Here is a 23,126-nt window from a genome sequence, read left to right as displayed (position 1 = left end):
ACTCCTGTAATGGAGTGCAAGTCTTTCATGCACGTTTATATTCAGTCAGAGTTCAGTGAGATACAAGTTTTTGTCAGAGTCCACAGTGTGATTAGATGCCTGAGATTGCACTTTGTGAGGCATAAAGCAGATAATGCTGAAAAAACAATGAGTAATAATTCCAGTGGAGCTCACAATCAGTAAAACACAGCTGGGCTTTTATTACCAGCAAATATTTAAAGTCAATACAATGTAACCTACAATACTATAAACATCACATATGTATCTCTGAAACTTTTCTTTAGACAATAATCTCTTCTCCATAAGCTTCTGTGTGGGAACTGTTACCTTCTCACTTACAGTGGGCAACTAACGCAAAGACATGCTCATACATGCTGTCAAGGTGTACCTATGAACAATAATTTGATCACACCCAACCCAAATCATGTATAGCAAAAAAACAAGAACTCACATTTCACAGGAATACCTGCTGCACACGTTTCTTGGTGCTGCTTTTTCACTCACTCACACAGAATTGAGCTACAAGAGCTGTTTCCTGTCATTATTTTCAGACATTTATTGGTTTAAATTGAGAGTTTACTCCTCTTGGGGCATGACAACCTCTATAATTAGATAATTGAAATAAATATTTTGCACTCTTGACTCTGTTGTACGGAAGAGCATTAGGGCCACGGAGTAATATATTAATTCTAAATCTCTGAGAAAAAAAGTCAAAATTTTCGAGAAAAAAGTCAAAATTTTCGAGAAAAAAAGTCAAAATTTTAAAAAGTCGAAATTTTCGAGAAAAAAAGTCAAAAGTTTTGAGGAAAAAAGTCGAAATTTTCGAGGAAAAAAGTCGAAATTTTCGAGAAAAAAGTCAAAACTTTCGTGCCCGTCTAATTTCCAACCCACGAGGATCAAGTGCCCTGAGTATCAGCCTTATAGTCCTTTGAGACACCACAAACCCCCTCTGGATAGCTCGTAGGTGTAGCCAACGATACCCCTGCATCTGTCCATTCCCATGCAGTTCCTCCTGCACGAAGGCTATCACATTGTCTATGTCCGACTGATTTCGCCTCCTACACAGTCCAAGTTCACGACACCGCCTCTTCAAGGTCCGAATAGAAATCACAATACTGTGATTCTGTGCTAAGACTGCAAGGATCTCTTTGTTAGATAATCCAATCTCGAAGTAACATTTAATTAAATCCTCCATTTCAGCAGCACTATGCCAGGACACGAAGTCTGTCAGCTCCGGCTCTGAATGACCTGGTTCTTCCTGGTAGCCTACATTTCTGACTTTTCCGACTTTTTTCTCGAAAATTTCGACTTTTTTTCTCAAAACTTTTGACTTTATTTCTCGAAAATTTCGACTTTTTAAAATTTCGACTTTTTTTCTCAGAGATTTAGAATTAATATATTACTCCGTGGCCCTAATGCTCTTCCGTACTGTTGATATCAATAAATGTGAAGAAATGATGTCAGTAATCAAAAGGATTGCTCATCATGAATGTTTATCAGTCTGTATGGAGTGTCATGCCCTTGCTCCATGTGAGCCTGAAAGCTGTACTGTCAGTGATGATAGAAGTAAATTGCTGCTTATTTGTGATTATCCTTTAATGCTGGACTTCATCTGATTAGCTGGTTTCCTTATGGGAGCGCATGACGTCACTCGGGATTCCCCCGGTCGTCCTGTTTTTGTCTTTATTCCTCTCAACAATGACAGCTGATCAAAAAGCGGTTATGATGCGCAAAGCATGATATATCAGTGAAGCTAGAAGATACACGGGAATTATAAATGAATCTATTCCCGTGGAAACACACACAGATCATTTGTTGTTAAAGATCTCAAATCACTTGTTAAATGTAACCTCATCGGCCTGTCACCAATATTACTGCTCTTCTAAATCACTTCTCATCTCAGAATATTCACAGAAAAATAATAAAGACAAGAAGGTTGTTGAATTAAAAACTACTTCGTAATAAATGATAAACTAGACATGATATACATTCACTGAACAGAGATTGTGAAAACAAAATGCACATTTCTCGCTAGAAATGTCATCAAAACACATTTTAATGCAGAAACTATCTTAAAATATTACATTATACACTGAGAATTAAATGAATGGCAGCCATTTTATTTGTTTTCGCAGACAAAAACTTGAATGTCACGTGACGTGAACGCAGTCCTATAGAAAAGAGTAGGGCAGAAAAAAACGTAGCCATCTCACAATTTATGAGCCCAAATTGTGAGATGGCTACGTTTTGCACTGTGGACCAACGTAGCTGTGATACGTTTTGCTGTCAGACTGGGTTGGATTAGCAGCCGAGAGCGCCAAAGGCAGAATGCTTGACTTTAAACTTGTGTGCAGAGTAATTTCTGTTATCTCACCTGCCACGATACTTTAGCTAGGCTTATTGATCGATTGAAAACACGCAGGAAAAGTTAAATGAGTATGGATCCTTGGTGTTATTAGTTTCATGACTATTTGTAGGGAGCTTCAATCACAGATATTCATTAAATGGTGAGTAGCGACAGCACAAAACAAATGATCTAGGCTTCAGGAAAGTTCAATTCTATAGAAGATAAACCTGAAAAATGGGTACTCTGTCCCTATAAGGGATGAAATGTTTCCATTATATAAACTAAAAGCCACAACTACTTGTTTGTTTTCATCATTTTAAATGGTGTCATTTAAAAAAAAAGAACTTTAACCTGCCCACAACTGACAACCTTTTCTCCTTTGTGGAAAAACAACATTTTTGACTGGCTATACACATTATTTGTCCAGTTTGACACACACATACACAAAGACATGTAGTAATTGATAGGCAATCTTAAAGGTTTAAGGTTTACAGAGACATGAGAACAACAGAAAATAGACTGATTTGTGATGGTTCAAGCTCGATCTGACAAGGTCGATCTTGTCATGTGTCCAAATGAAGATGAAAACCAAGATGAAAAGATCGATATAAACAAAGATTAGATCTGTTCTTCTTCTCACTGTGGTTTCATGGTGACTGCGTAGTGTAAGTAAGTAAAATAACTCTTTTAGATCAAATTGCTGTTGTGAGCCTACTCATTTTGCATGATGTAAATATAATAAAGCAAAATCTATCAGATGTATGATTTAGCGGCTAGTCACTAGCAGCACGATATCAATGGAATTTAATGTAGGCTATTTACTAACACAGCCTCTTATTATACATCCATGGGCACAACATGTTTATGTTATTTTCCAATCTTAATTATATGTCGCTGGGTGAAGTTATTTATTTGATGTAACAGGGTTAGGATTGGGTGCACTCATCACCTATTTAAGTTGAGTTTCTTCAGTAACATAATGATTATGTCTATTGAGTTTATTTAACAAGCATTTAAACAACAATGATAATGAACAATGAAAACATAACAATGTTTAGTGAACATTTTTGGCAATGAACAGCGTGTTTGCCATGTATACTTGTTTCTATAACTATGAGGAAGTATTAAGGGTAAACGAGACAAGATAATTTACCATCAACAGTAATAATTAATACTGTTTAGACAAAGACGGTACATCATGATAGACAGGTTTATTTAGGAAATAGCAAAAACTGGACATAAAAAAGGAATATTGTGAATAATGTGTTTCAGAACACAAAACCAATCAAACAATTTGCAGTGTTTCTAACACAGGTAAAATAGTCTGTTGTGTTTTTTTGTTTAGTTTTCATTTCATTTTCTGAGCTGAACTGTGCACAGGATGGGAGATTACTGGGAAAATACAAAGCTCAACAGTTAAGCTGGCAACACTGAACACAATTATCAAGACAAATAACATTTCTTGAGATGAACAAGTCAAAGCTCTCTAAGAAAATAAGCAAAACTCAACAAAAAACATGAGCATTTCAGTGAAGAAATAAAAAACAAAAGATGAACATTCAAAGAGATGGTGAACCTTTATCCATCTGACGGCTGGCTTGCCATAGGAGCCATAAGTGAAAAAAGCTAGTGATAAAACACATAAAGAAAGTTTACATTGATTAAAAAGATTCTATTCATGAATTCAGTATCAAACATATTCAACACAAAAGCACTGGGAAGGTGAGGTATGGTTTGAGGAAGGTTGAGGATGAGGTCGGGACAGTGCAAGAGGCTTCCTGTTGATTTGCAGGAGATGGCAGTAGAGGATTCCTGAATATGGAGAACCTGCCAGCTGGTAGTGGACAGACAGCAGTTGAAACAGGAAACCATGTGACGGGAAAAAGTTGTTAGCAAGACATAAACATATAAATTCACCATTTTAATCTGTGCTGTTTATTCTGTAATTGCAGGGCAGTTCGCATAATGTGTTTATGGATAAGCTTAAGAGATATTTCAAACATAAAAGACCTGTCTTGGTATAAAGCCCACTCAGCATGTCAAGGTGCAAGCCTTGAGTGGGAACACAAGACAGATCAGTTACAGTACACACTCATACAAGACAATTCATACATGCATATAAAAAACTTGTAAGTTACTTAACTTAAGTTTGCTAGGGTTGTTAATTACATATACAAACATTAGAGTACACATGACCATGCAATAGTTATATGGGCATGTAGTACTGTTCGACATGGAAGTCTGGGATTAGCAAATCACTATAACAAATTACATAACAAAAGTGATTGGAAAAGTGAAACGTACAGTTGGCCACCAAACTATAATCTACAAATATGGACTTTCTGGCATCTGTATTGGTCAAGAGGAATCATGCTGGTCTTGTTACCTCTTAATAACGGCAAAGACAAACCCAGAAAGAGGGGTGCTAGCTGGCCAGTTGGGAAGTGGGTTTCTCTTTAACATTATCATTTATACTGCACCGCCACTTCATAAACAAACACTAGCTGCTGCAGCTACTAGGCAAAGCTACCATGAGCAAACGTGAGGTTTAGTGAACTACTTCCTCTCATGCTACGAGCATGCAAACTGATGTCCATGTAAGTGAGCAAGAGTGTGATTGGGAGGCAGAGTTAAAGGAAATACAAGTGCACTTGATATGGAAGCTAATAATTTTATACTCTGAAGTCAAACCGTTTTTTTGCTTCATGCATCTCTGAGCAGCTGTTATAGGAAGGAACAGAGGCCTGCCTTGTGTGTTAAAGTGTGTTGGTAGTCATTTTGGAAATTATTGCTCCACCCACATGACAGACTTTGATATCTGCCCTGTGGTTATATTGAACAGCTGTGATTGACAGTTCGCTCCCCTGCTGCTCTCCCTGCTGCTCTCCCTGCTGAGTCTCTAGGATTCCCCCTGAGTTGAACTATATTGGTCAGTTTAATGTTACTTGATTACAGTACCTGCTGTGCTAGCACAATTCAGGTAAAGTAGCTAACGTTTACCCAAGTGCGGCAGTCAGTGTTCCTACTAGTTCGCAAATGTTTGCTTTATTCTGAGGTAGTGGGGCTTGCTTCCAGAGTGTGAAAGGCAACACCCCACACTCCTTATTTGGAAAGTCCTGCCTCCAAACACAAAAAATGGCGCCAACCATATTCTGCAACTCTGGGTTTCAAACCGGCTACAATGCAAACCATTGGGCGATGTCACATCTTGGTCTGTCCATCTTTATATACAGTCTCATGTTATGTTACAATGTGTCAAACTATTCCTTTAACTCATAAAAATGCAATGCATAAAAACTAAATAGCAAGTTAGCAGACAATTCAAAATATATACTGTAGATAAAAGAAAATGGCAAAGTGATTAAAACATGCAGCTGGGAACAAACTTGCTCTTGTCTTATATGAATGTAATTTTTACCCTATTGTTTCTTAACAAAGACATATTAGGGCATCACTGTCAGAAGAATAGAATAGGTGCAGTCTGCAAGGTCTTGTGAACAACAGTGATGATTAGGAAACAACTATAAATTAAAAAGTTAATCTAAAAACATATCTGTATTTGTTTCAATCAATCCCCTTATTCTTACTTTCAGCTCTTTTATTTGGGGCATAGGGTCTCCATGGTTTCCTAAAACATTACTCCAAAGATGTAAGTTCAGTGATGCTCTCGCCCTACCAAACTTTCAATTCTACTAGACTGCAAACATTCATAAAATATGTTGTTGGGTTTATTTTCCTCATTTAATTTGGTGCAATCTTGGAGCCTGTTCTTGCTGTCCTTTTTCTTCAAAAATCCTGATGTGCTCAATACTTTAAAGATTTGGTATCAATTTAGGAAATGTGTAGCTGCAGCTCAGTTAGGTCCATTATGAGAATCACCTCTTTCCTTCCTCATATTTAGATTCCACAGTATGACATGACAAATGAATGTTTCCATGATTTGTATTCAGATACTATTTTTAACAAAATCACTCAATGGTTTGTGTACTTTGAAGACGCAACGAAAAGGGATTGTTTTAGAGATGTAGAAACACATTTGGGATATTTGTGCTCAGTCCAACTAAAACAAGGGCTGCTCGGAAAGGACAGCTGGGACTTAGTGAGGAGTTATGGGAGAAGGCGGTGGGTCATGTACTGTTTTGTCCTGTGCTCGATTTGCACTCATTCAGATAAAGGTTATACACAAGGTCCAGTTTTCTAAATCAAAACTGTCTGAAATGTACCCAGAGGTAGAGGATAAATGTGATAGACGTTTAAACCCTCATTGTCATCTGAGTTTTTTTTTCTCTGCCCACAGCTACATCATTTTTGGTCCATTTATTTTAATACGACATTTTACGTAATGGGAATACATCTACAGTTTTGTCCATTTATTGCTATTTTTGGGACCCTGTGTGAGTGAGGTCGATTCAATTCTGTGCAAATTTTCATTTTTTATTATAGCTACATTACAGACTGAATAACATACTTTACTGAATTTCTCTGTTAATGAGGTTATTTTTTGTGAGGAAAGAAGTATTGATGGAGATGATGAGATTATTTTTGTCACATTGTGGTCAGGTAGGTGTGTTGTAGACTTGGCAAATTCAGCGTGGGAGGTCAAACTTCTGAAGGATGGAGGAAGATGCTTAATAGAATAAAACAAATTTTTAATATTTGCTGATATGTTTATGATTATGTTTCTGGAAATGTGGTGATATAGAACGCCAGAGGCAGCACTCTTGTTCTGTCCAGAAACTACAGTTGTTGGATTTCATCTGTGATGCCAACATTTATCTCCAGGAATAATATCTGTGGAGCTTTTAGAGGCAGTAGTAAATTACCAAAGAGCTGAGATGATGCTAGACTCTGAAAACCTTCAAACAGGTGTTATTAAGTATTATTTGGATGAGACCATGTATTGGGAATTTCTCAACGGAAAATGGAATGCAAGGCATGTTGGGTATGTAGTCCCTCCTAATCCCTCCTATTTACGCCACAACAATGACAGAAATATTGAAAAACAGTAAGACTAAAAAAAAAACATAAAAAAAATATAAAGACTGACATTGAAAACCCATTATTATACAAAAAATATTGTTTCAATGCTAGTGTTTCCTTTTTCAGTTCAGGTTCTGTTCTCAATGCCAGATTTTACTTGTGATGCCAAAATGTAACTGTCACTGTTGTAGTCCGATAAAAATAAATTAAAAAGAACACCACTGTGACAATTTATGACACTATACTCTGATGAACAACAATCGGCTCCCTTCCCATTTGTGGTCTGATATATGCTGACCTTGACTCATGACGGCCATTTGTGCTGTTGCATCCTGTTTGTATCGCTGCGGGTTTGCACCTCTTTTATCATCTCTTTTCTAAATGGTACTTCAATGTCACCATTAACATTTTTCTCTGAACTGCTGCCTCAACAAACCCAGACAGTTCACAGTTTCTGCTATATGTTGAAAATAAAAATAAAAAACAAAGATATGAGTGAGTGTGAAGACACGAAAAGAAACTGAAATAATGCAACTTAATGGCATAAAACAAGTAATTTTCATAATTTCCATTATAATTGATGCCTTTAAAAAAAAAAACTGCCATTATACAACTGTCAATATCTCAATATTGTTCCCCACATTTCAATGCTAATTAGACAATTTATTTTCATGAAAGGCAACGTTGTGTTGTCAGCTAATGCAATTTGATAATGCAGGGTATGCAAGTGTGTTAAATGGTCTCAAGTCAAAGTCCTTGGAGTATTTATGCCTAATTTCTCGTTTAGTGGCCCTTAATGGAGTTCTGCGCTGAATTCAAAATAGGTAAATCTGCTGCAGCTCAATATCCAGTTAACCTGATGCCCTTCATTTACATTACATTATCCATCAGACAAAACTGAGCTTGAATTAAGCTTGAATTTAATACCAAATTTCTAAGCAGCGTTCCCCAGTGTGGCAATTCTTGCTTATAGTGGTCTATCAGATGCCTAAAGTCTTATGCCATTACATTCCTGAAAACATCCTGCTGTTTGAGTGGTCATAGCCCTCTTTTTAGGAGGGTTTTAATTGTGATAGTTTAGTACTTTCCATGCAGTTCTGGGGTACAACTTTTTGTCTGTTTTGGAAATGTTCAAAATGATAAATTTGTTCAGAATGAAGAGCAGAGACCGTCTTTTACAGTCTACTGTAGCTCTTTTAAATCACACACTTCACTAGTTGCTATTGTTCTTCGCATTTTGTAATGTATACACAATATTATGCACAACTATCAATACATTTGTGTCAGAAATTACAGTTTTTGGTTTAACTGATGACCCAGTATAAATATCAAACATAATATTACAACAGGTAAAAATAACTTTCCTATTTGTTTTGATTTATGACAAAACTGTAATTAAAATATGGCAATATTGTATAACAACATGACATTGTATACATGTCAACATAACCACATATTACTGTGGTTGAATGACCCAATGGAAACATAACTGAAACTAACACAGGGTCAAAAAAACATGTTGTCTCTTGTGTTTGATTGGTGACCCAATGATTTTTTGACCCATGGGTACAGGGTATGATTCAATCCAGGAAGATTGAACCTCACTGGGTCAAATTTGACATAAGGATTTTTTTAATGCCTAGGGAGATACTGGAAATGTGAAAAAATCACCATAAAGCCAGTATTTTTCTCTATGGGGATATGTTAAATGTTCATAAATATCAGCAGCAGGCTAAAGATGATCAGCTTTTGTTTAAAATACATCTGGTTACCTGACTCCTGCTTGTTTCCATGTAGCTTCATGATAAAGGGGTTTGGGGATGTGGACTTGTAGCTTATTGCTCGCGACAGTCAGCTGTGTTGTGTTTGACCCTGCTGTGCTCGTGCATGGAGACAGAAAAGAAACCAGCGTCACACTGACGAGGTCTGTGGAGCACGATATTATCGCTCCACTGTGTCTTATTGACAGGCTCCTCAACGACCCGCGGTCACTACAGACACAAGACTAACAGCAGGGATACAACTAACACAGAAACAGCTCGAAGGATGTCTGGGATCACTGGGAATTTGGATTGCGAGGAGTGTGCACCCTCTCCACATGTGCCCAACAGCACGGAGTCACATCTGCACTCCACTGTGGATGATGACGATGAACTTCTGAGATACATCTGGAGAGAGTATTTGCACCCCAAACAGTATGAGTGGGTTTTTATTGTGGCTTACATTATTGTGTTCTTCGTTTCACTCATTGGAAACTCGCTCGGTAAGTGTGATCTTTTAAGTGTTTTCTCCATGCATGCGTATCAAGTCCTGAAAAAGTGTCAAAGCGAATCAACTTTTTGGGGTTGTGATCAGCACGAATGCTGCATGGAAAACAAAACCTAACTCCACACTGATGAAAACTCTGAAATACTAAGTTTGTATTAGGTGTTCAGTGGGATCTCAGTGGCGCATCTGCTGATGGAGAAGCATCACGGAGGATGCAGAGTGCGACTCCAGGGCAGCAAAGTGCAGCAAAATGTTCACAACTGCACCCCTACAGATGTTTTTTAAAGATACATATTGTACAAATAATATCACCTATTTCACACTGTGGGCTCATTTGCAGGGTTTTGAAAGAGAAAACGCTCTCTAAATCAAAACTGATTATCGTATTGTTTTTATGTTCATTGTTGCCTTGACAGACATAATTTCCTCATATGTTCTAGGTCATTTTGTCCTGTTTTAGTTTTTTTGGTTTTTTTATGTGTTTGAAAAAACCTCTCACTCATTCTCATGCAACATTAAAATCAGCATAGAGGACAATGCTATGAGCTGGATACATTTTAGCGTTTAAATCCTAGATATTTTTTATTAACTGCTTTAAATACATGATATCAATTTCTTGGTAGACTGCTGTTGAATATATATCAAGAATATCCAGTCGGGGACTCTATTGAAAGTGCCCAGCTGAGATTCTTATGATGTGTTATGGCATTACTGTAACAAAGAATGACACCACACATGGATGAAGAACAACCAATTCATATTTGTAGTTCGATCCATCTTGACCTCAGCTCTCATCTGTGCAGATGTTTCTTCTTTGTCATATCATATGGTTCTCCTCTCTTTTATCAGCTGAAGTGATTTTTGGTAACTGAAACCATTTTCATTAATAACATCAGTTTTTAGTCACAACTGCTGTCTCAGCAAACTCAAGCAGACCTAGTTTATCAATATAGACTTAAAGAGCAGGACCCTGGTACAGACTTGTGCAGACACTACAACTTTTTACAATGCCTTCTTTTAAAGCTAGCACTGCAGTGTTTCATTGGCAATTATTCCACAGCTTGTGAGGCAGAAGAGGTGCTATGCATCATGTAATGCATGAACATTAAACAATGAGTGTGAGAACAACAGTAATTTAATTAATTTAAGTCAATATACTGAATATACTGAAAACATTTCCCCCAAATGTTATGCCACACTCACTAGTTCAATCATTTTTTAACCAAACAGGTTGTTCAAAGATTAATAATGATTCTTGTGTACAATTCGGTTTATAATATAATGCAAAATTTGGATGAAACCTTGCATCTCAAATAAAATAAAGAATACATATTTAAAGACCTTTCCTCTAGTTGAATTAACTCAAGTCAGAAACGCTCCTCAAAGTGGAAGCTCAGAGGGTATAGAGCTTTTATTGTTGCTGCTCCTAAATTGTGGAACGAGCTTCCATTAAAAATTAGACAAGCCTCCTCACTGTCCATTTTTAAAACTCGTCTTAAAATCCATTATTATTCCTTGGCTTTCAACACTGCATGAGACTCTGCTCCTGTTTTAGTGTTTTATGGTTTGTTTTTAGTTATTGTTTTATTGACATCAATATTTAAAAAAAATATTTACAATTATTTTAGTATTTATTTCTTGTTAGTTGTTTTATGTTCCTGTGTTGTTTTATTTATTTGTGTACAGCACCTTGTTTCAGCTGTGGTTGTTTTAAAGTGCTATATAAATAAAGTTGAGTTGAGTTGAGTTGAGTTGAGTTGAGTTGAGTTGAGTTGAGTTGAGTTGAGTTGAGTTGAGAAAAAAGACGGAGGGTAATTATATTTTGATGAGGAAGCATAGCTCATTCTGTCTCTTTTATTCATCTCATGCCGCTCTTGCTACTTAGCAGTGGTGTGGCCAGAGTAGGTTTAATAAGAGGGCCAGGAAGATTTATGGGTCATTTCGGATACAATTCTAATGGTAGTACCACTGTTAAGAGTACTAAATGTTAAATCTTGCTCACGACTCAAAGAAATATTGTGGTAGCCATTTTGCCATGTTACAATTTTCAGTGGAGCTTAGTCTTTACCTCAGTTTTGACTCATGTTCCCCTCAATTAAACACAACTTTCTTATGGATTAAACATTTGCCTCACATGTCCAAGAGGAAAGGGAAATATTGCATGATTTATTTATTTTATTTTTTGACATCAAGAGCTACAGCTGAGATGTTGTAGTCATCTTGTGTAAAAATTCCACGTTACACAATTTAACACGTAATCACAGTCTTTTCGCAGTCATTTTGCAGACTTCTCTACATCTTACTAGGACTACATTGTTCTTCAACTTTATTTTCTACACATGCACATGAGATAGCCTTATTGACTATTACCTGTCCTAAATGATAAAAAAAATGTTTTCGTACAACCTTGAACAATATAAGAACATATATAACATGAAAATGCCATACACAGATAAACCAAATAGAAGCATATCTTTAAAAGTCTATAACATTGCTATAGTACACTGCTGCTTCAATGATCAATTCAACAGGTCTTGCAATCTGACAAGCACACACACTGGCACACATCACATGGACATGCACATGTTGTGATTGCAGTAATCAGACTGCATCAACTCTCTAAATTTAGTAGGCCTATGTTCTGCATTTAATCTCTAAACCCTAATTTCATTAATACTGCAGACCTGTCCTGTACATTAAAATGGTGTAACGGTCATAAATACACAGAAAATATACCAGCTTGTCTTTGTCTCTTGCAGAAAAAGACAACCAAAGCATGCCTAACAATACATCTTACTCATAGCAGCCCTGAGATGCAGCTACAGTAATTACTTCATTAATTAAGATGTCCAGCAGACTAACTCTTCTTTCTAGTTTGAATTTGTTTGTCTAACAGATACAGGGGTATTCAAGAATTCCTAACATGTTTTATCAGGAAGGCCATTCGTTTTGGAGCCAACACTAACCGGTTCATATTATAACTGTATCCCTCCAATGAGGAAGCATGGTACAAACAGAACCACACAGCTTTTAAAATCATCGTAGCTTCTTTCTTTGCGTTTTTTGTGCTTTTGTTGACGCTTCACCCGCTGATAACAGCAGTTCAGTTGCTGAAAGGAAATCACACAGAACTCATTAAAAACGGACACAAAAATGCTTTGGTATTTTATAAATAACAGAAAAACTTCCAAACTTTTTACAACTCTAACTATTTGATAAATTATTATAAAATTTGGTACAACATTGTATGGTCCCCTGAAGATATTAATTGTAACAACTTTGATCTCATGACTTTACATTTAGTCTAAAATTTAATTCTGTGCAATACTTTATTTACTACATTATGACCAGCTGCAAAATTCAAAACTTTCCCATCAGTTTCGGCTGTACTTTGTGTGCTAATTAGCAAATGTTGTCATGCTAAGAGGCTAAAACAACAAGGTGAACATGGTGAACATTACACCTGCCAAAAATCAACATGCTAGAAATATCACTGTGAGCATAATAACATGCTTCCATGAGTGTATAACTCACATACATCATCACAAAGCAACTAGCATGGTTGTAGACTCTAACACTGTTTCTACACAGAGGGCTTTTTCAGTCGTCCATCTCATGTCTGACAGAACATATATGCTTCTATTTTGATCAAAATGTCTGTCTACATGGGCTACAGCTCATGTTTCACTCATTTTTTTCAACCTGGTGTTATTCAGGGAAGTCTCACAGAGTGGAACGCCCTAATTACATTCACACCTGGAAGCTACCCTGTACAACCACAGTGTGATCCACACAGCAGCAGTTCAGGGCACCTCAGGGACGGTAGGGAGGAAGGGCAAGTGCTGCTTTTTAACTTTCCCTACCAATTCATCCTGCTGGTCTAGGGGTCTCAAGCTTGCGTCTCCACCATTTTCCTCTACTTTACACTTTACTTAACTGCTGTGATTATGAATTGGGGAGTACTCAGAGAGTGCTCCCACTCAGAGAGTGCTCCCAAAACTGTTGTGACCTACAGTTATCACTGAACTTGAAAGCCACCTGTGTAGTAAAACAAACAGAGGTCTTGTGCTCACACCATGCGTCCTGTGTAGACACAGCTTTAGTCTCGTTTACTGGAACATACAAAATCAATCCTACTTGATTTAATGGTTTTGCTTCCTTCCTGAAAGCTGCTTTAATCAATGTATTTGTATTACCAAAGCAAAGTAAACATTGGATTTTTCACACAACATTTGGACACATCTTCTCATTCAAAGGAATGGTAAGGCATGTCCAAACATTTGACTAGTAGTATATTCATCAAGCGGCCAGATGCATTACTCCTCTCAAGTAAGATATCTGGATCTGGCAAGGAAGCCGGGAAATATTGATTAATTGACAAAGTCACGAATCATCAAACTCTTTACTAAGTCAATTAACAACATTAATTGACTTTACCCAAAGCCTGGCAAGGCTGAAGTACACAGCTGAAAGAGATCCTCATTAACGTGATTATGTGGCAGGGTTTTCCCTGTACATCTACACCAAAGGTTGAATTTGTTGAAAACTCCAACAGGTGATGTTGACAGAACGAAAAAAGTGGAACTCAACTGTGAGAGCAGTGTAGCACCAGGACAGTGTACAGCATTTTCTTGGAGAATTTCTTCAAAAACTGCATCGGTTGCAAGCATTTTTTTTATTTCTGGACTGTATAATAATTCAGATGAGCGTGAAGTAACTCTCTACACCATTACTCAGAGACTAATGTTAGCAGAGTGGAGTGGTAAACTCCAGCAGTAACAAATGAGACCAGTTGACCAACAAACACTGCAGCATTAAACAACACAGGTGAAGGAAATAACTAGGTGCTCAGTCTCCTCAAAAACCCTGTACCAACTCAGCATGTTGGACAGTGATGTTTTTCTCTGGAGCTAACAGTGCAGCAGGGAGGCTGCTATCCACTACTGGAGATATTAATAACACAGTGGAGCACTCTACCTCCCCCTCAGTTTGTTATTGTCATACAGGCAGGAGACTGTAAGATGCGTACAAATTAATTAATTAATTAATTAATTAACATAGTGCCCCCCTTTTTTATTATATTATTAAAATGATTTTGTATGATTTGTTTTTATGAATTCATAAAAAATCAGTGTTGAATCGAGGATTGATTCTGAATCAAATTGGCATTCAAGTATGTCACATCTTTTATTTTTAATCTTTTTGTTCCTTCTTGATATAAAAATGATACTGTTATGGACAATTTTGTATGTCAAATCTTTTTTTTTTCACTTAAGTGCACAACACTCTAAAAGTGCTTGACTGCGATCACATACAGTGTACACCAGACTATGCATGTTCTCCAGCCTTTGTCCCAAAAAAATCCAGAGAAAATCCTCTGTGGGCAAAGAACTGATGTTTAAATCCAACTGTCACTGTCAGAGACATTTATTAATTTATTGCTATGTGGTATCAGGTATGTATCAGGTGTGAGTTAGATCTGTGTTTCTTCCACTCCACTGAAGTTACCTGGTGCATTATGCTTCCAAAGCAGATGAAGATATGAAGATACAAATTGGCAAGTTGACTCGTCTGTTGTTATTGTCATTGTTAATATTGTGGTCAAGTTTTGGATAGGCCAATCATGATGTGGAGCTATACCTAAACCGCTATTGTAACATCCTTAAGTAGCTGTTTAAGCCAGTGGACCAGTTGGGGATTTGGTATTTGGAAAGAACAAATTGAGGATCCAGCGTGATGCATTATGAAAAAAACAAAAACAACAAAAGAACATGCTAATATCAATCTCCATTGGTCCAAACAGTGGCTGCATCTAGTTAGGTGACACATTGTTTCATCTGTAACAGCATGGAATGTCAAGTCAAAGACTGTCAGGAAGTAGAGTGCTGGAGATGCAGAAACCTTGGCCATGAAGCAAAGAACTCAGCTGAGTGCATCTGTGCGGAGAAGGGCATTTGTATTTTCAGTGTTCAAACTCCTCCAGCAACAAGGCAGGAGCCCAGACGAGGTCCCAGGCTGAGGAGCAACAGAGACAAGTGAGGCAGCTGTTTCAACAGAACAACCAACAGATGCCACAACAGAGTGCTCATGCTCCACAGACAGCAGCTCCCACGCAGGACGTCCCGCAGTCAAAATAGGACCGGAGTGCTTCGAGAGCCGAGAGCGTGCACAGAGCTGAAAGGCTAGCTGCTGGAACAGAACCTTTTGGAGGAGGCAGAGGCTGAGGGAGAGGCACCTTTGCAAGAGTTATAAAGAGAGAGCCCCTCAACAGCTGGAGGAACCCAGCAGCGGCCATGGCATCTACTAGCACAGAACACTGGAGAGGCAGCCAATCAGCAGCGGCAGGAGGCAGACTGAGAGCTGGAGCTCGTGCTAGCCGCTGACGTCAGTCTGCCCTCCTCTTCCTCCAGGCTGGTGGAGGTGTAGACTCCCCTGTTGCAACTACAGATGAACCTGGAGAGCATGTGAGTGTGAGCCAAAAGATACAACAATCAACTCTGACAAGAATTTAGTGTTTCTGTTGAGGGAAAGTCCAGGTCAAGATTAAAGTTTTAGATTTGATATGAAACCTTTGCCTCAATGACTTCACTTTCAGTTACTACATGTAATTTGATAGGCCTCAAGTCAGTAGAATTATAATTAACATAATGAATTATATCTACACAAGGATTAAGACAAAAGATGTAATGGAAGTAACTGCTATTAGGACAAACGGCACATCTAAAACTGACAGTTGGCTTTTTTTATTTTTATAAACAAAGCTGAAATGATCAAAAGTAGAAACATTATTGCAGGGAGAATTTTATTAGTTGATTGCTTTGTTTAAGATTTTTAAGACACTGCAAAAACTATTAACTGTGGTATATCATACCATCCTATGTGGAGATGTCAGTACATGTACAGATGTCAAAGATTTAATCCCTTTATAATCCCTGAGGTTTACTAGAGAAGGAAGAGCACAAAAGGATGAGTGAATGATGTGTAAAGATGTGTTAAGGAAGTTGCATCGTACCAAAATGGACTCATTTTAATGGCAACATCAAAACAATTGTCGACTGATTGTATATAGGCTAGGCTATGTGTGACAGAACCCATTACCCATTTGGGCTATAAAACAAATGTATTAAACAACTGATCATCTAGCTGTTGAAATACAGATAGACTGAGAAAAAAGGTTATGGGAAATTAAATGTTAACTGTTTGAAGAAGAAGAATATAGTCGCAGAATTGAAGATCAGAGTCAAAGTTATAAAGAATTTATATATTTCAACCAAATCTAATAGTTATATATGGGAGACCATTAAAGAGATATTAAGGCACTTCTCTTAATATAAATGTAACATTTTGGGTCAAGAATGACATTTTAAAAAAAATACTGCAGTTGACAATGAATAATGATTACAGGCAGATAAAGACAATAATGTCGAAGGTCCTGGAAATTCTCATTACTTGATAAAACTGCACAAAAGAAACCTCAAATTGAATATGTTGCAATTTGAAATAATAATGGGCAAGCAGTTGAAAATGAGCAAACCAAAATGGCAACTGTGTCAAAAAACGAATACAAATTAGTGTAAGTTGTATAGTGTGAGTGCATTTCTTGATTCTATTGAAATGCATGAGGTTGTCCTAAATTAATTGGTGAGGAGATTACTAAAGATGAAGTAAAACAAGCAATTTTAGAATTAAATAAAGGTAAAGCACCAGAACCAGATGGCCTTTCTACTGAATTTTACCAAATATGCATAAATGAGCTCACAGACCTGCTCACCTCAGTGTTTAATGCTGGAATCAAGATAACATCTCCTTTTATCATGGAATCATAAAACTCATTTATAAGAAAGGACATGAAATAGATCATTGGAGTGATATCACACTGATGGATGTAGTTTTTAAGATTCTCACAGAATATACTACACGATGCCCTGGAAAAAATTATTATTAAGGGAAGGAATATGTGGGATAACTTGGGGATACTGAGAGATATAACCAGTAACTCTGCAGGGGTTGACTTCTTCATCATAAGTCTAAAGAAATTCTTTGATTTTATATCTGTGGTCGGTGTTAAAAGCTTATGGGTTTGAGTAAGAGTTTATTGATGTAGTGAAGTTATGTGCACAATTAACAATTCAGATTAATGTGAATACAGTTTAAACATAAAAAATGGAAATTAAGAAAGGTGTCAAACAGCGCCCTCTATCCACTATTGAAGAGAATCAAGGATGATGACAGGTTGAGTGGCACCAAAACCATAACATGATAAATGAACACCTTCAGCCATATAAGAGGTATCTTGAAAACTAACAGGAGTCTGGTTTGAAGGGATGATACACAACCTATGATTAATGTTCATGATAGAAATGAAATGACAATTTTAGGTGTACAAATAAGTTATAAAAACTGTTATGAAAAAACTGTGATAGCAAGGAAAGGGAAATAAATGCGGAAATACAGATATGGAAAAATAACTGAATTTGTTATTAAACTAGAATTTGAATAATAACTGTGTTTGTTTGACTTAAATTGTTGTTTTTAGCTACCATTTTTCCTTCCAAAGAACAGACAATAAAGAAAATTGATAAAATAGCCATCAGTTTTATAAGGGGAACAACTTGGGAAGTAACTGAAAGGAAGTTACTGTGCAAAAGTAAAAAAGATACGGAGGCTTTGGCGCCATAGATCTGGGTTCAAAATTAAAGACAATATTCTGTAAAAACATTGCATCAGGCATTAAAAGACAGGCGATCTGTGAAGTGTTAAGCTGGACCAAGAAAAAAGGGACATTGAAGAAGCTCTGTAACGTGTTATAATCTTGTGTGTAGTGACTTCATGTCTAATGTGGCACATGTAACAAACTGTATGAGGTATGTATTAAAAACATTTTTAGTAAAAAATCTATCAGAAAATAAATTAGATATTATGTGGTTCATATTAGCTGGCAGACTAGATGAAGTGTGCAGTGGTCTTTCACCAAGTCACTATTCAAAGTGGTGGTCTTTAAACAAATAGGAACCAACTGAAAAGACAAAGAATGTTGGACATGAGACAAAAGAGACTCTCACTTCAGCATTTGTGTGCTGCATTTCTGTTAACACTTTTATTTAATGATGTATTATTATGACTGATGATTAAGATTGATGATGATGATTATTGTGCCATTATTATCGTTGTCAATGATGCAGTTTATTGAATGTGTCCCTAAATAACTTGTGTTAAATTTCCCCAGTGCAAAAATGTAATAAAGTGTATTTAAAAAATGCAACTGCTTTCTAACAAATTCACCATATTATGTTTGTAAGATAATATCATGTCAATGTTGCACTTTCAGCTTCTTTCTGCTTCCTCCAAGTGACAATAATAGCAAGCCATTTACCTCCATGTAAAGTTGGTAGGGGGCATCAGGGGGTGGCCTAATCAGGTTCAGTATGGCAAAGCTCCCAGAGGTACCCTATTAACCACCTCTGGTGCCCCCCCGCCAAAATCTCAGCATGACGCTGTAGGTAATGGCTTGTTATTATTATTATTATTTTAAAGCTGCACTGTGGGACTTTTGTCTCCCCTTTCTGGCAGTGAGAGTAAAGAGGGCGCTTGGCTGTGATTATCTGATACAGGCATGCAGCACATTCTCATGTGCACCCTCAATGACAGGAACAAAACAAAAACATTTTTTATAGAAGAACATTCCAAAACATGTGTAGTTTGCTGGTGTTTGCTGACACCGATCACAGATACTGGACACTTTTCTAAAATATTTTAGCCACCCGGGCTTTAGTGTAGTGGACTCGGTGCAGGATCTTACATTGTATAAAACTGTGTTTAGCACAGATTGACGAGGTGTGTACCCTTTTTAGAATCTCTTTCCAGACATAATATGGGATTTCCTCACCTACATCTACCTCCCAAGTAGTTTTAAGCGCATTGAATGAGTTCAGAAAAAGTTTGTGAATATTACAATAAATAAATTAGATTCCCCTTTCAGTGAAGAGAGTGGTTCCAGGAACATGTCAAAATCAACATTATTAGAAAGAGCTGGAAAATCAGGAAATAAACTCCGAACAAAATTCCGTACTTGAAAATATCACAAAAAAAAAGTCCTTTAGGGAGTGAGAACAAATTGACTAGTTGTTGAAAAGATGAAAAAACAAAGTTTGATCTATTCAGTCCGATAACATTTGGAAAGTCTAGACGAGCAAATGGATATCACGCCCAATATGAGATTCAAAAACTCTGTATGCTGTGAAATACAAAGAGATTTATCTGGCGGTCATAGGCTTAATAGCCATTAAGTCTATCACAGCCGAGGGCTTGAATGTAACAGACATTCATTTACATGAAAGTTCCACACTGCAGGTTTACCCTAATAAGATAATACCCTAAAGCTTGTTGCTGCTTCCTCCAAGTGACAATAATAACAAGCCAATTACGTCCATGATAAGATGATGGAGGGCATTATGCCAGGGTCTTTGCTATTGAACCCCACTGTTTTAGCAATAAAGCATGAGCAGCATTGCAAAAGCACTTTGGGTGCCCCCTACCAGAATCTCAGCATGACAATGTAGGTAATGGGTTGTTACTATCATTATTATTGTTTAAGGTATCCTAATACAGCCTTTTGCAAAAAGACGTTGCACTTTATAGAGGTAGACATCACCAAGTACCAATAAGCAGCACATGTCTGCATCAATTGCATGCCTTTGGGTTTATTTGGGGTTTTGTGCTTAATTGCATTCATTTAATTATGACCACAATAACAGGAGATCAAGGAGGGTTTATGCCTTTGAAGTAAGTGTACAGACTGTCTCTGTTGTAGCCTTTCAACACACCAAACAAAGAGTTTCAAGTTGATAAATGGGCCATTTATTTGCTTGACTGTGATGCATGGATTACTTAATAATTCAAGTTTTACAGACAGGTCCTTCTTTGTTTCTGTGTATGGCAGCGTCTCTTTTGTTGAGCCAGAAGCACATCTTGTGTTGTGATTTAACCCAACAGCATGTTAGAATAATAACTAATTCCCAACAGACTCCTGCAAAACATGGAGATGTGTACCAGTAAACTTGAATGGTGTATTAGGAGGGCTGTTGTTTTTAAGTTTGTTTTTTAATGAAGTGATTAGGAGCTCTTGTTGTGTGCTTGTCTTAGTGACTGCAAGGGTGCTTGTCTACTAGACTAGATTTCGTTGACTAAAATCTGTTAAGTTAAAGTGTTATGGAATATTTAAATGTTTCTTTAAAAATTCCAATCAGTTTGCTGTATATACACAGATTACCCTACAAACTCATTATAGACTCCTGGAGAAAACATCTATTTAACTTTTATTAATGAATGATATGATGTAAAGATTTGAACGTGCAATATAGACACAGTTGTGATATGAAACACGTCTTTATTTTGAAAGATCAATTACATACGTCTCATATAAAAGAAACAACAATATGGCCTTGCTTTTTGCAAAAGACTGAATTAGACGATAACTCCTTGAATATTTAGATATACTCCGTCATGAGAAAAAAGTCCTCATCCTTAGTCTTTTTGACCAATAATCCTGTGCCCCCAGTCCATTTTGCTGTGCCCTCCTCCTTGGTATATTTTTCTTTAGAGTGACTTTTGCACTTAGAAGCACTTAGAGAGCTGTTGAAACATTCTGCTGGGATGCACCAGCTTTATTTGCACTCAGTGATCATCCTTGTCATAGGAGGTCGTCTGTATCTGTGAAGATGAATAAGTTAAAAATAAAAAGCTCCAAGTTGTCTCTGCATTACATTTATGCTCCTTTCTCCTGTCATACATCATTAAGTAAAATTAACCTGAACATTAAGTTCATCATTACATTTTTTTTCTTACCGTTATGAATTTCGAGATGACTCATCTGTAAAGATGTCAAGTAGATTTTGTCATAGTTTTTGTCATCATGAATTCGTTTTTCATTTTAACTATTGCCTCTTTTTTGTCAGTGAAAAAATGTCATTTACAAAAATTATTCATCATTAAAAATGAACACTTGCATGCACACTCTTTGCTCTGCTTGTCCTGTGCTTGACATGAAATGGCTTTGATATTGTAATTGTCTACATTTGAATTAATATCAGAAGACTAAAGAGGTCAACAATAGGCAGGGCAAAGAGTAGTCAGTGAGCTCAATCAGCTCCTCCATCAGAGGTAGAGGACAAAAAAGACATGGTGGTGTGTTTGTTTTTTTGTCTTTAAAAAAAATCCCAGACCTCAGCCAAACCAGGCTGCAATGAGATCAGTTGTTGGTGATGTCTTTTTTCCAATGGACACAGATATCCAATTCAGACTGACCAAAGAATGTTTTGGAGTACTTGTACAGAAAATAGCACTTTGCTTGAGTGTATCGGCTACGGTAATGTTTATTATTTTAAAGTAATAAAGACATATAAAGTTTTTAATTTCACACTAGCTAGGCCAGTTTTGTTGTATGCCTAATAGTACCGTGCTCTCTTAGCCTCCTGGGACTTCCTTCATCAACATGCTACATCCACATGTTACACTGCCACCTACAGTAACACATATGTAAACACTTGTCAATACATACAATGCATAAAAAGTCAAGCCTTCATTATGCTCCTATCAAAGACACAAACTTTGAAAATGGAAAAAAAATGTTTTGCGGGGGAAGAAACATGAGGGGATTATTTCTAACGACTTGTGTAACTTTAACAAGCACACAATATTCTGAATAAAACATGTAAATAAGCTCTTTTTGCCTTCAGGATTAGTGCCAGTGTTCAGTTTCACAGATTAAGTCCAAAACTGTCTGAATAAATGTATCATCACCACAAATGTAAACTTAATAAAAAAAGTTATATTTGGCAGAAAAACTGTGCAAACACTAGCGTTTTGACATATTTTGTGAATTAACAATCAAAGGTGAATTTAAACACTTCTGACTTTCTGATCTATTAGTATTATACTATGTACTGTATTGTCGTTATTTGTTGGACAATTCATCTGTGCTTTCATTTTTAGGCTATTATTCTCAAGGCCAGAGACACATTCCATAAAGTTTTATTGTTGCCAGGGGAATGAATCTATCCATTACTTTCCTGGTCTCAAATTAAGCATGCTTGTCATTAAAATCCCATTTCTGGCCACATTTCAATGCCCAAATTCAAGTATTGCACCTACTCGTTCCCAGCTGAACCAGCTGAAAATGCTTCATTCATGGATAAGAATCATTTACACCACCAGAGCTACCATTACAGCTAATAATACTTTATACTTTGACTAACAGCTCCCTCCATCACTCTGAACTCCTCCTATTGTGATGAAGATTTTGGTGTTGTTGATTTATCATAAATTTAGAGCTCTATTTTGGTGTTGGCACAGGGCGTAGGATGCAAACTGGCATTTTCCTGAAGAGTACTGAGGTTACTTCCTCATCTGAACTAGCTTGCAATCTTTGTAACTCATTGTCTGCCCCAGTGGGAGGAGAGGCGTACCCATAATAATCACACATTCATGTTGTTCTCATCTTTCTACTCTACACTTTTGGACTGTGTGGCCCCAC

At 36.9% G+C, this 23,126-nt stretch overlaps 1 protein-coding gene across 1 annotated transcript in view; it reads left to right on the top strand.

Annotated features, from left to right (window-relative positions):
* The first annotated feature begins 9,373 nt into the window (after positions 1–9,373).
* Positions 9,374–23,126, top strand: part of hcrtr2 (hypocretin (orexin) receptor 2) — a 30,469-nt gene continuing 16,716 nt past the window's right edge. The window contains exon 1 of the mRNA XM_062430806.1: positions 9,374–9,590. Coding sequence (XP_062286790.1) covers positions 9,374–9,590 — 217 coding nt within the window. The remainder of the gene's footprint in view (positions 9,591–23,126) is intronic.

This window comes from Scomber scombrus, chromosome 12 (genome assembly GCF_963691925.1).
Source record: "Scomber scombrus chromosome 12, fScoSco1.1, whole genome shotgun sequence".
NCBI classification, from domain to species: domain Eukaryota; kingdom Metazoa; phylum Chordata; class Actinopteri; order Scombriformes; family Scombridae; genus Scomber; species Scomber scombrus.
This window is presented reverse-complemented; position numbering and strand designations above follow the sequence as displayed.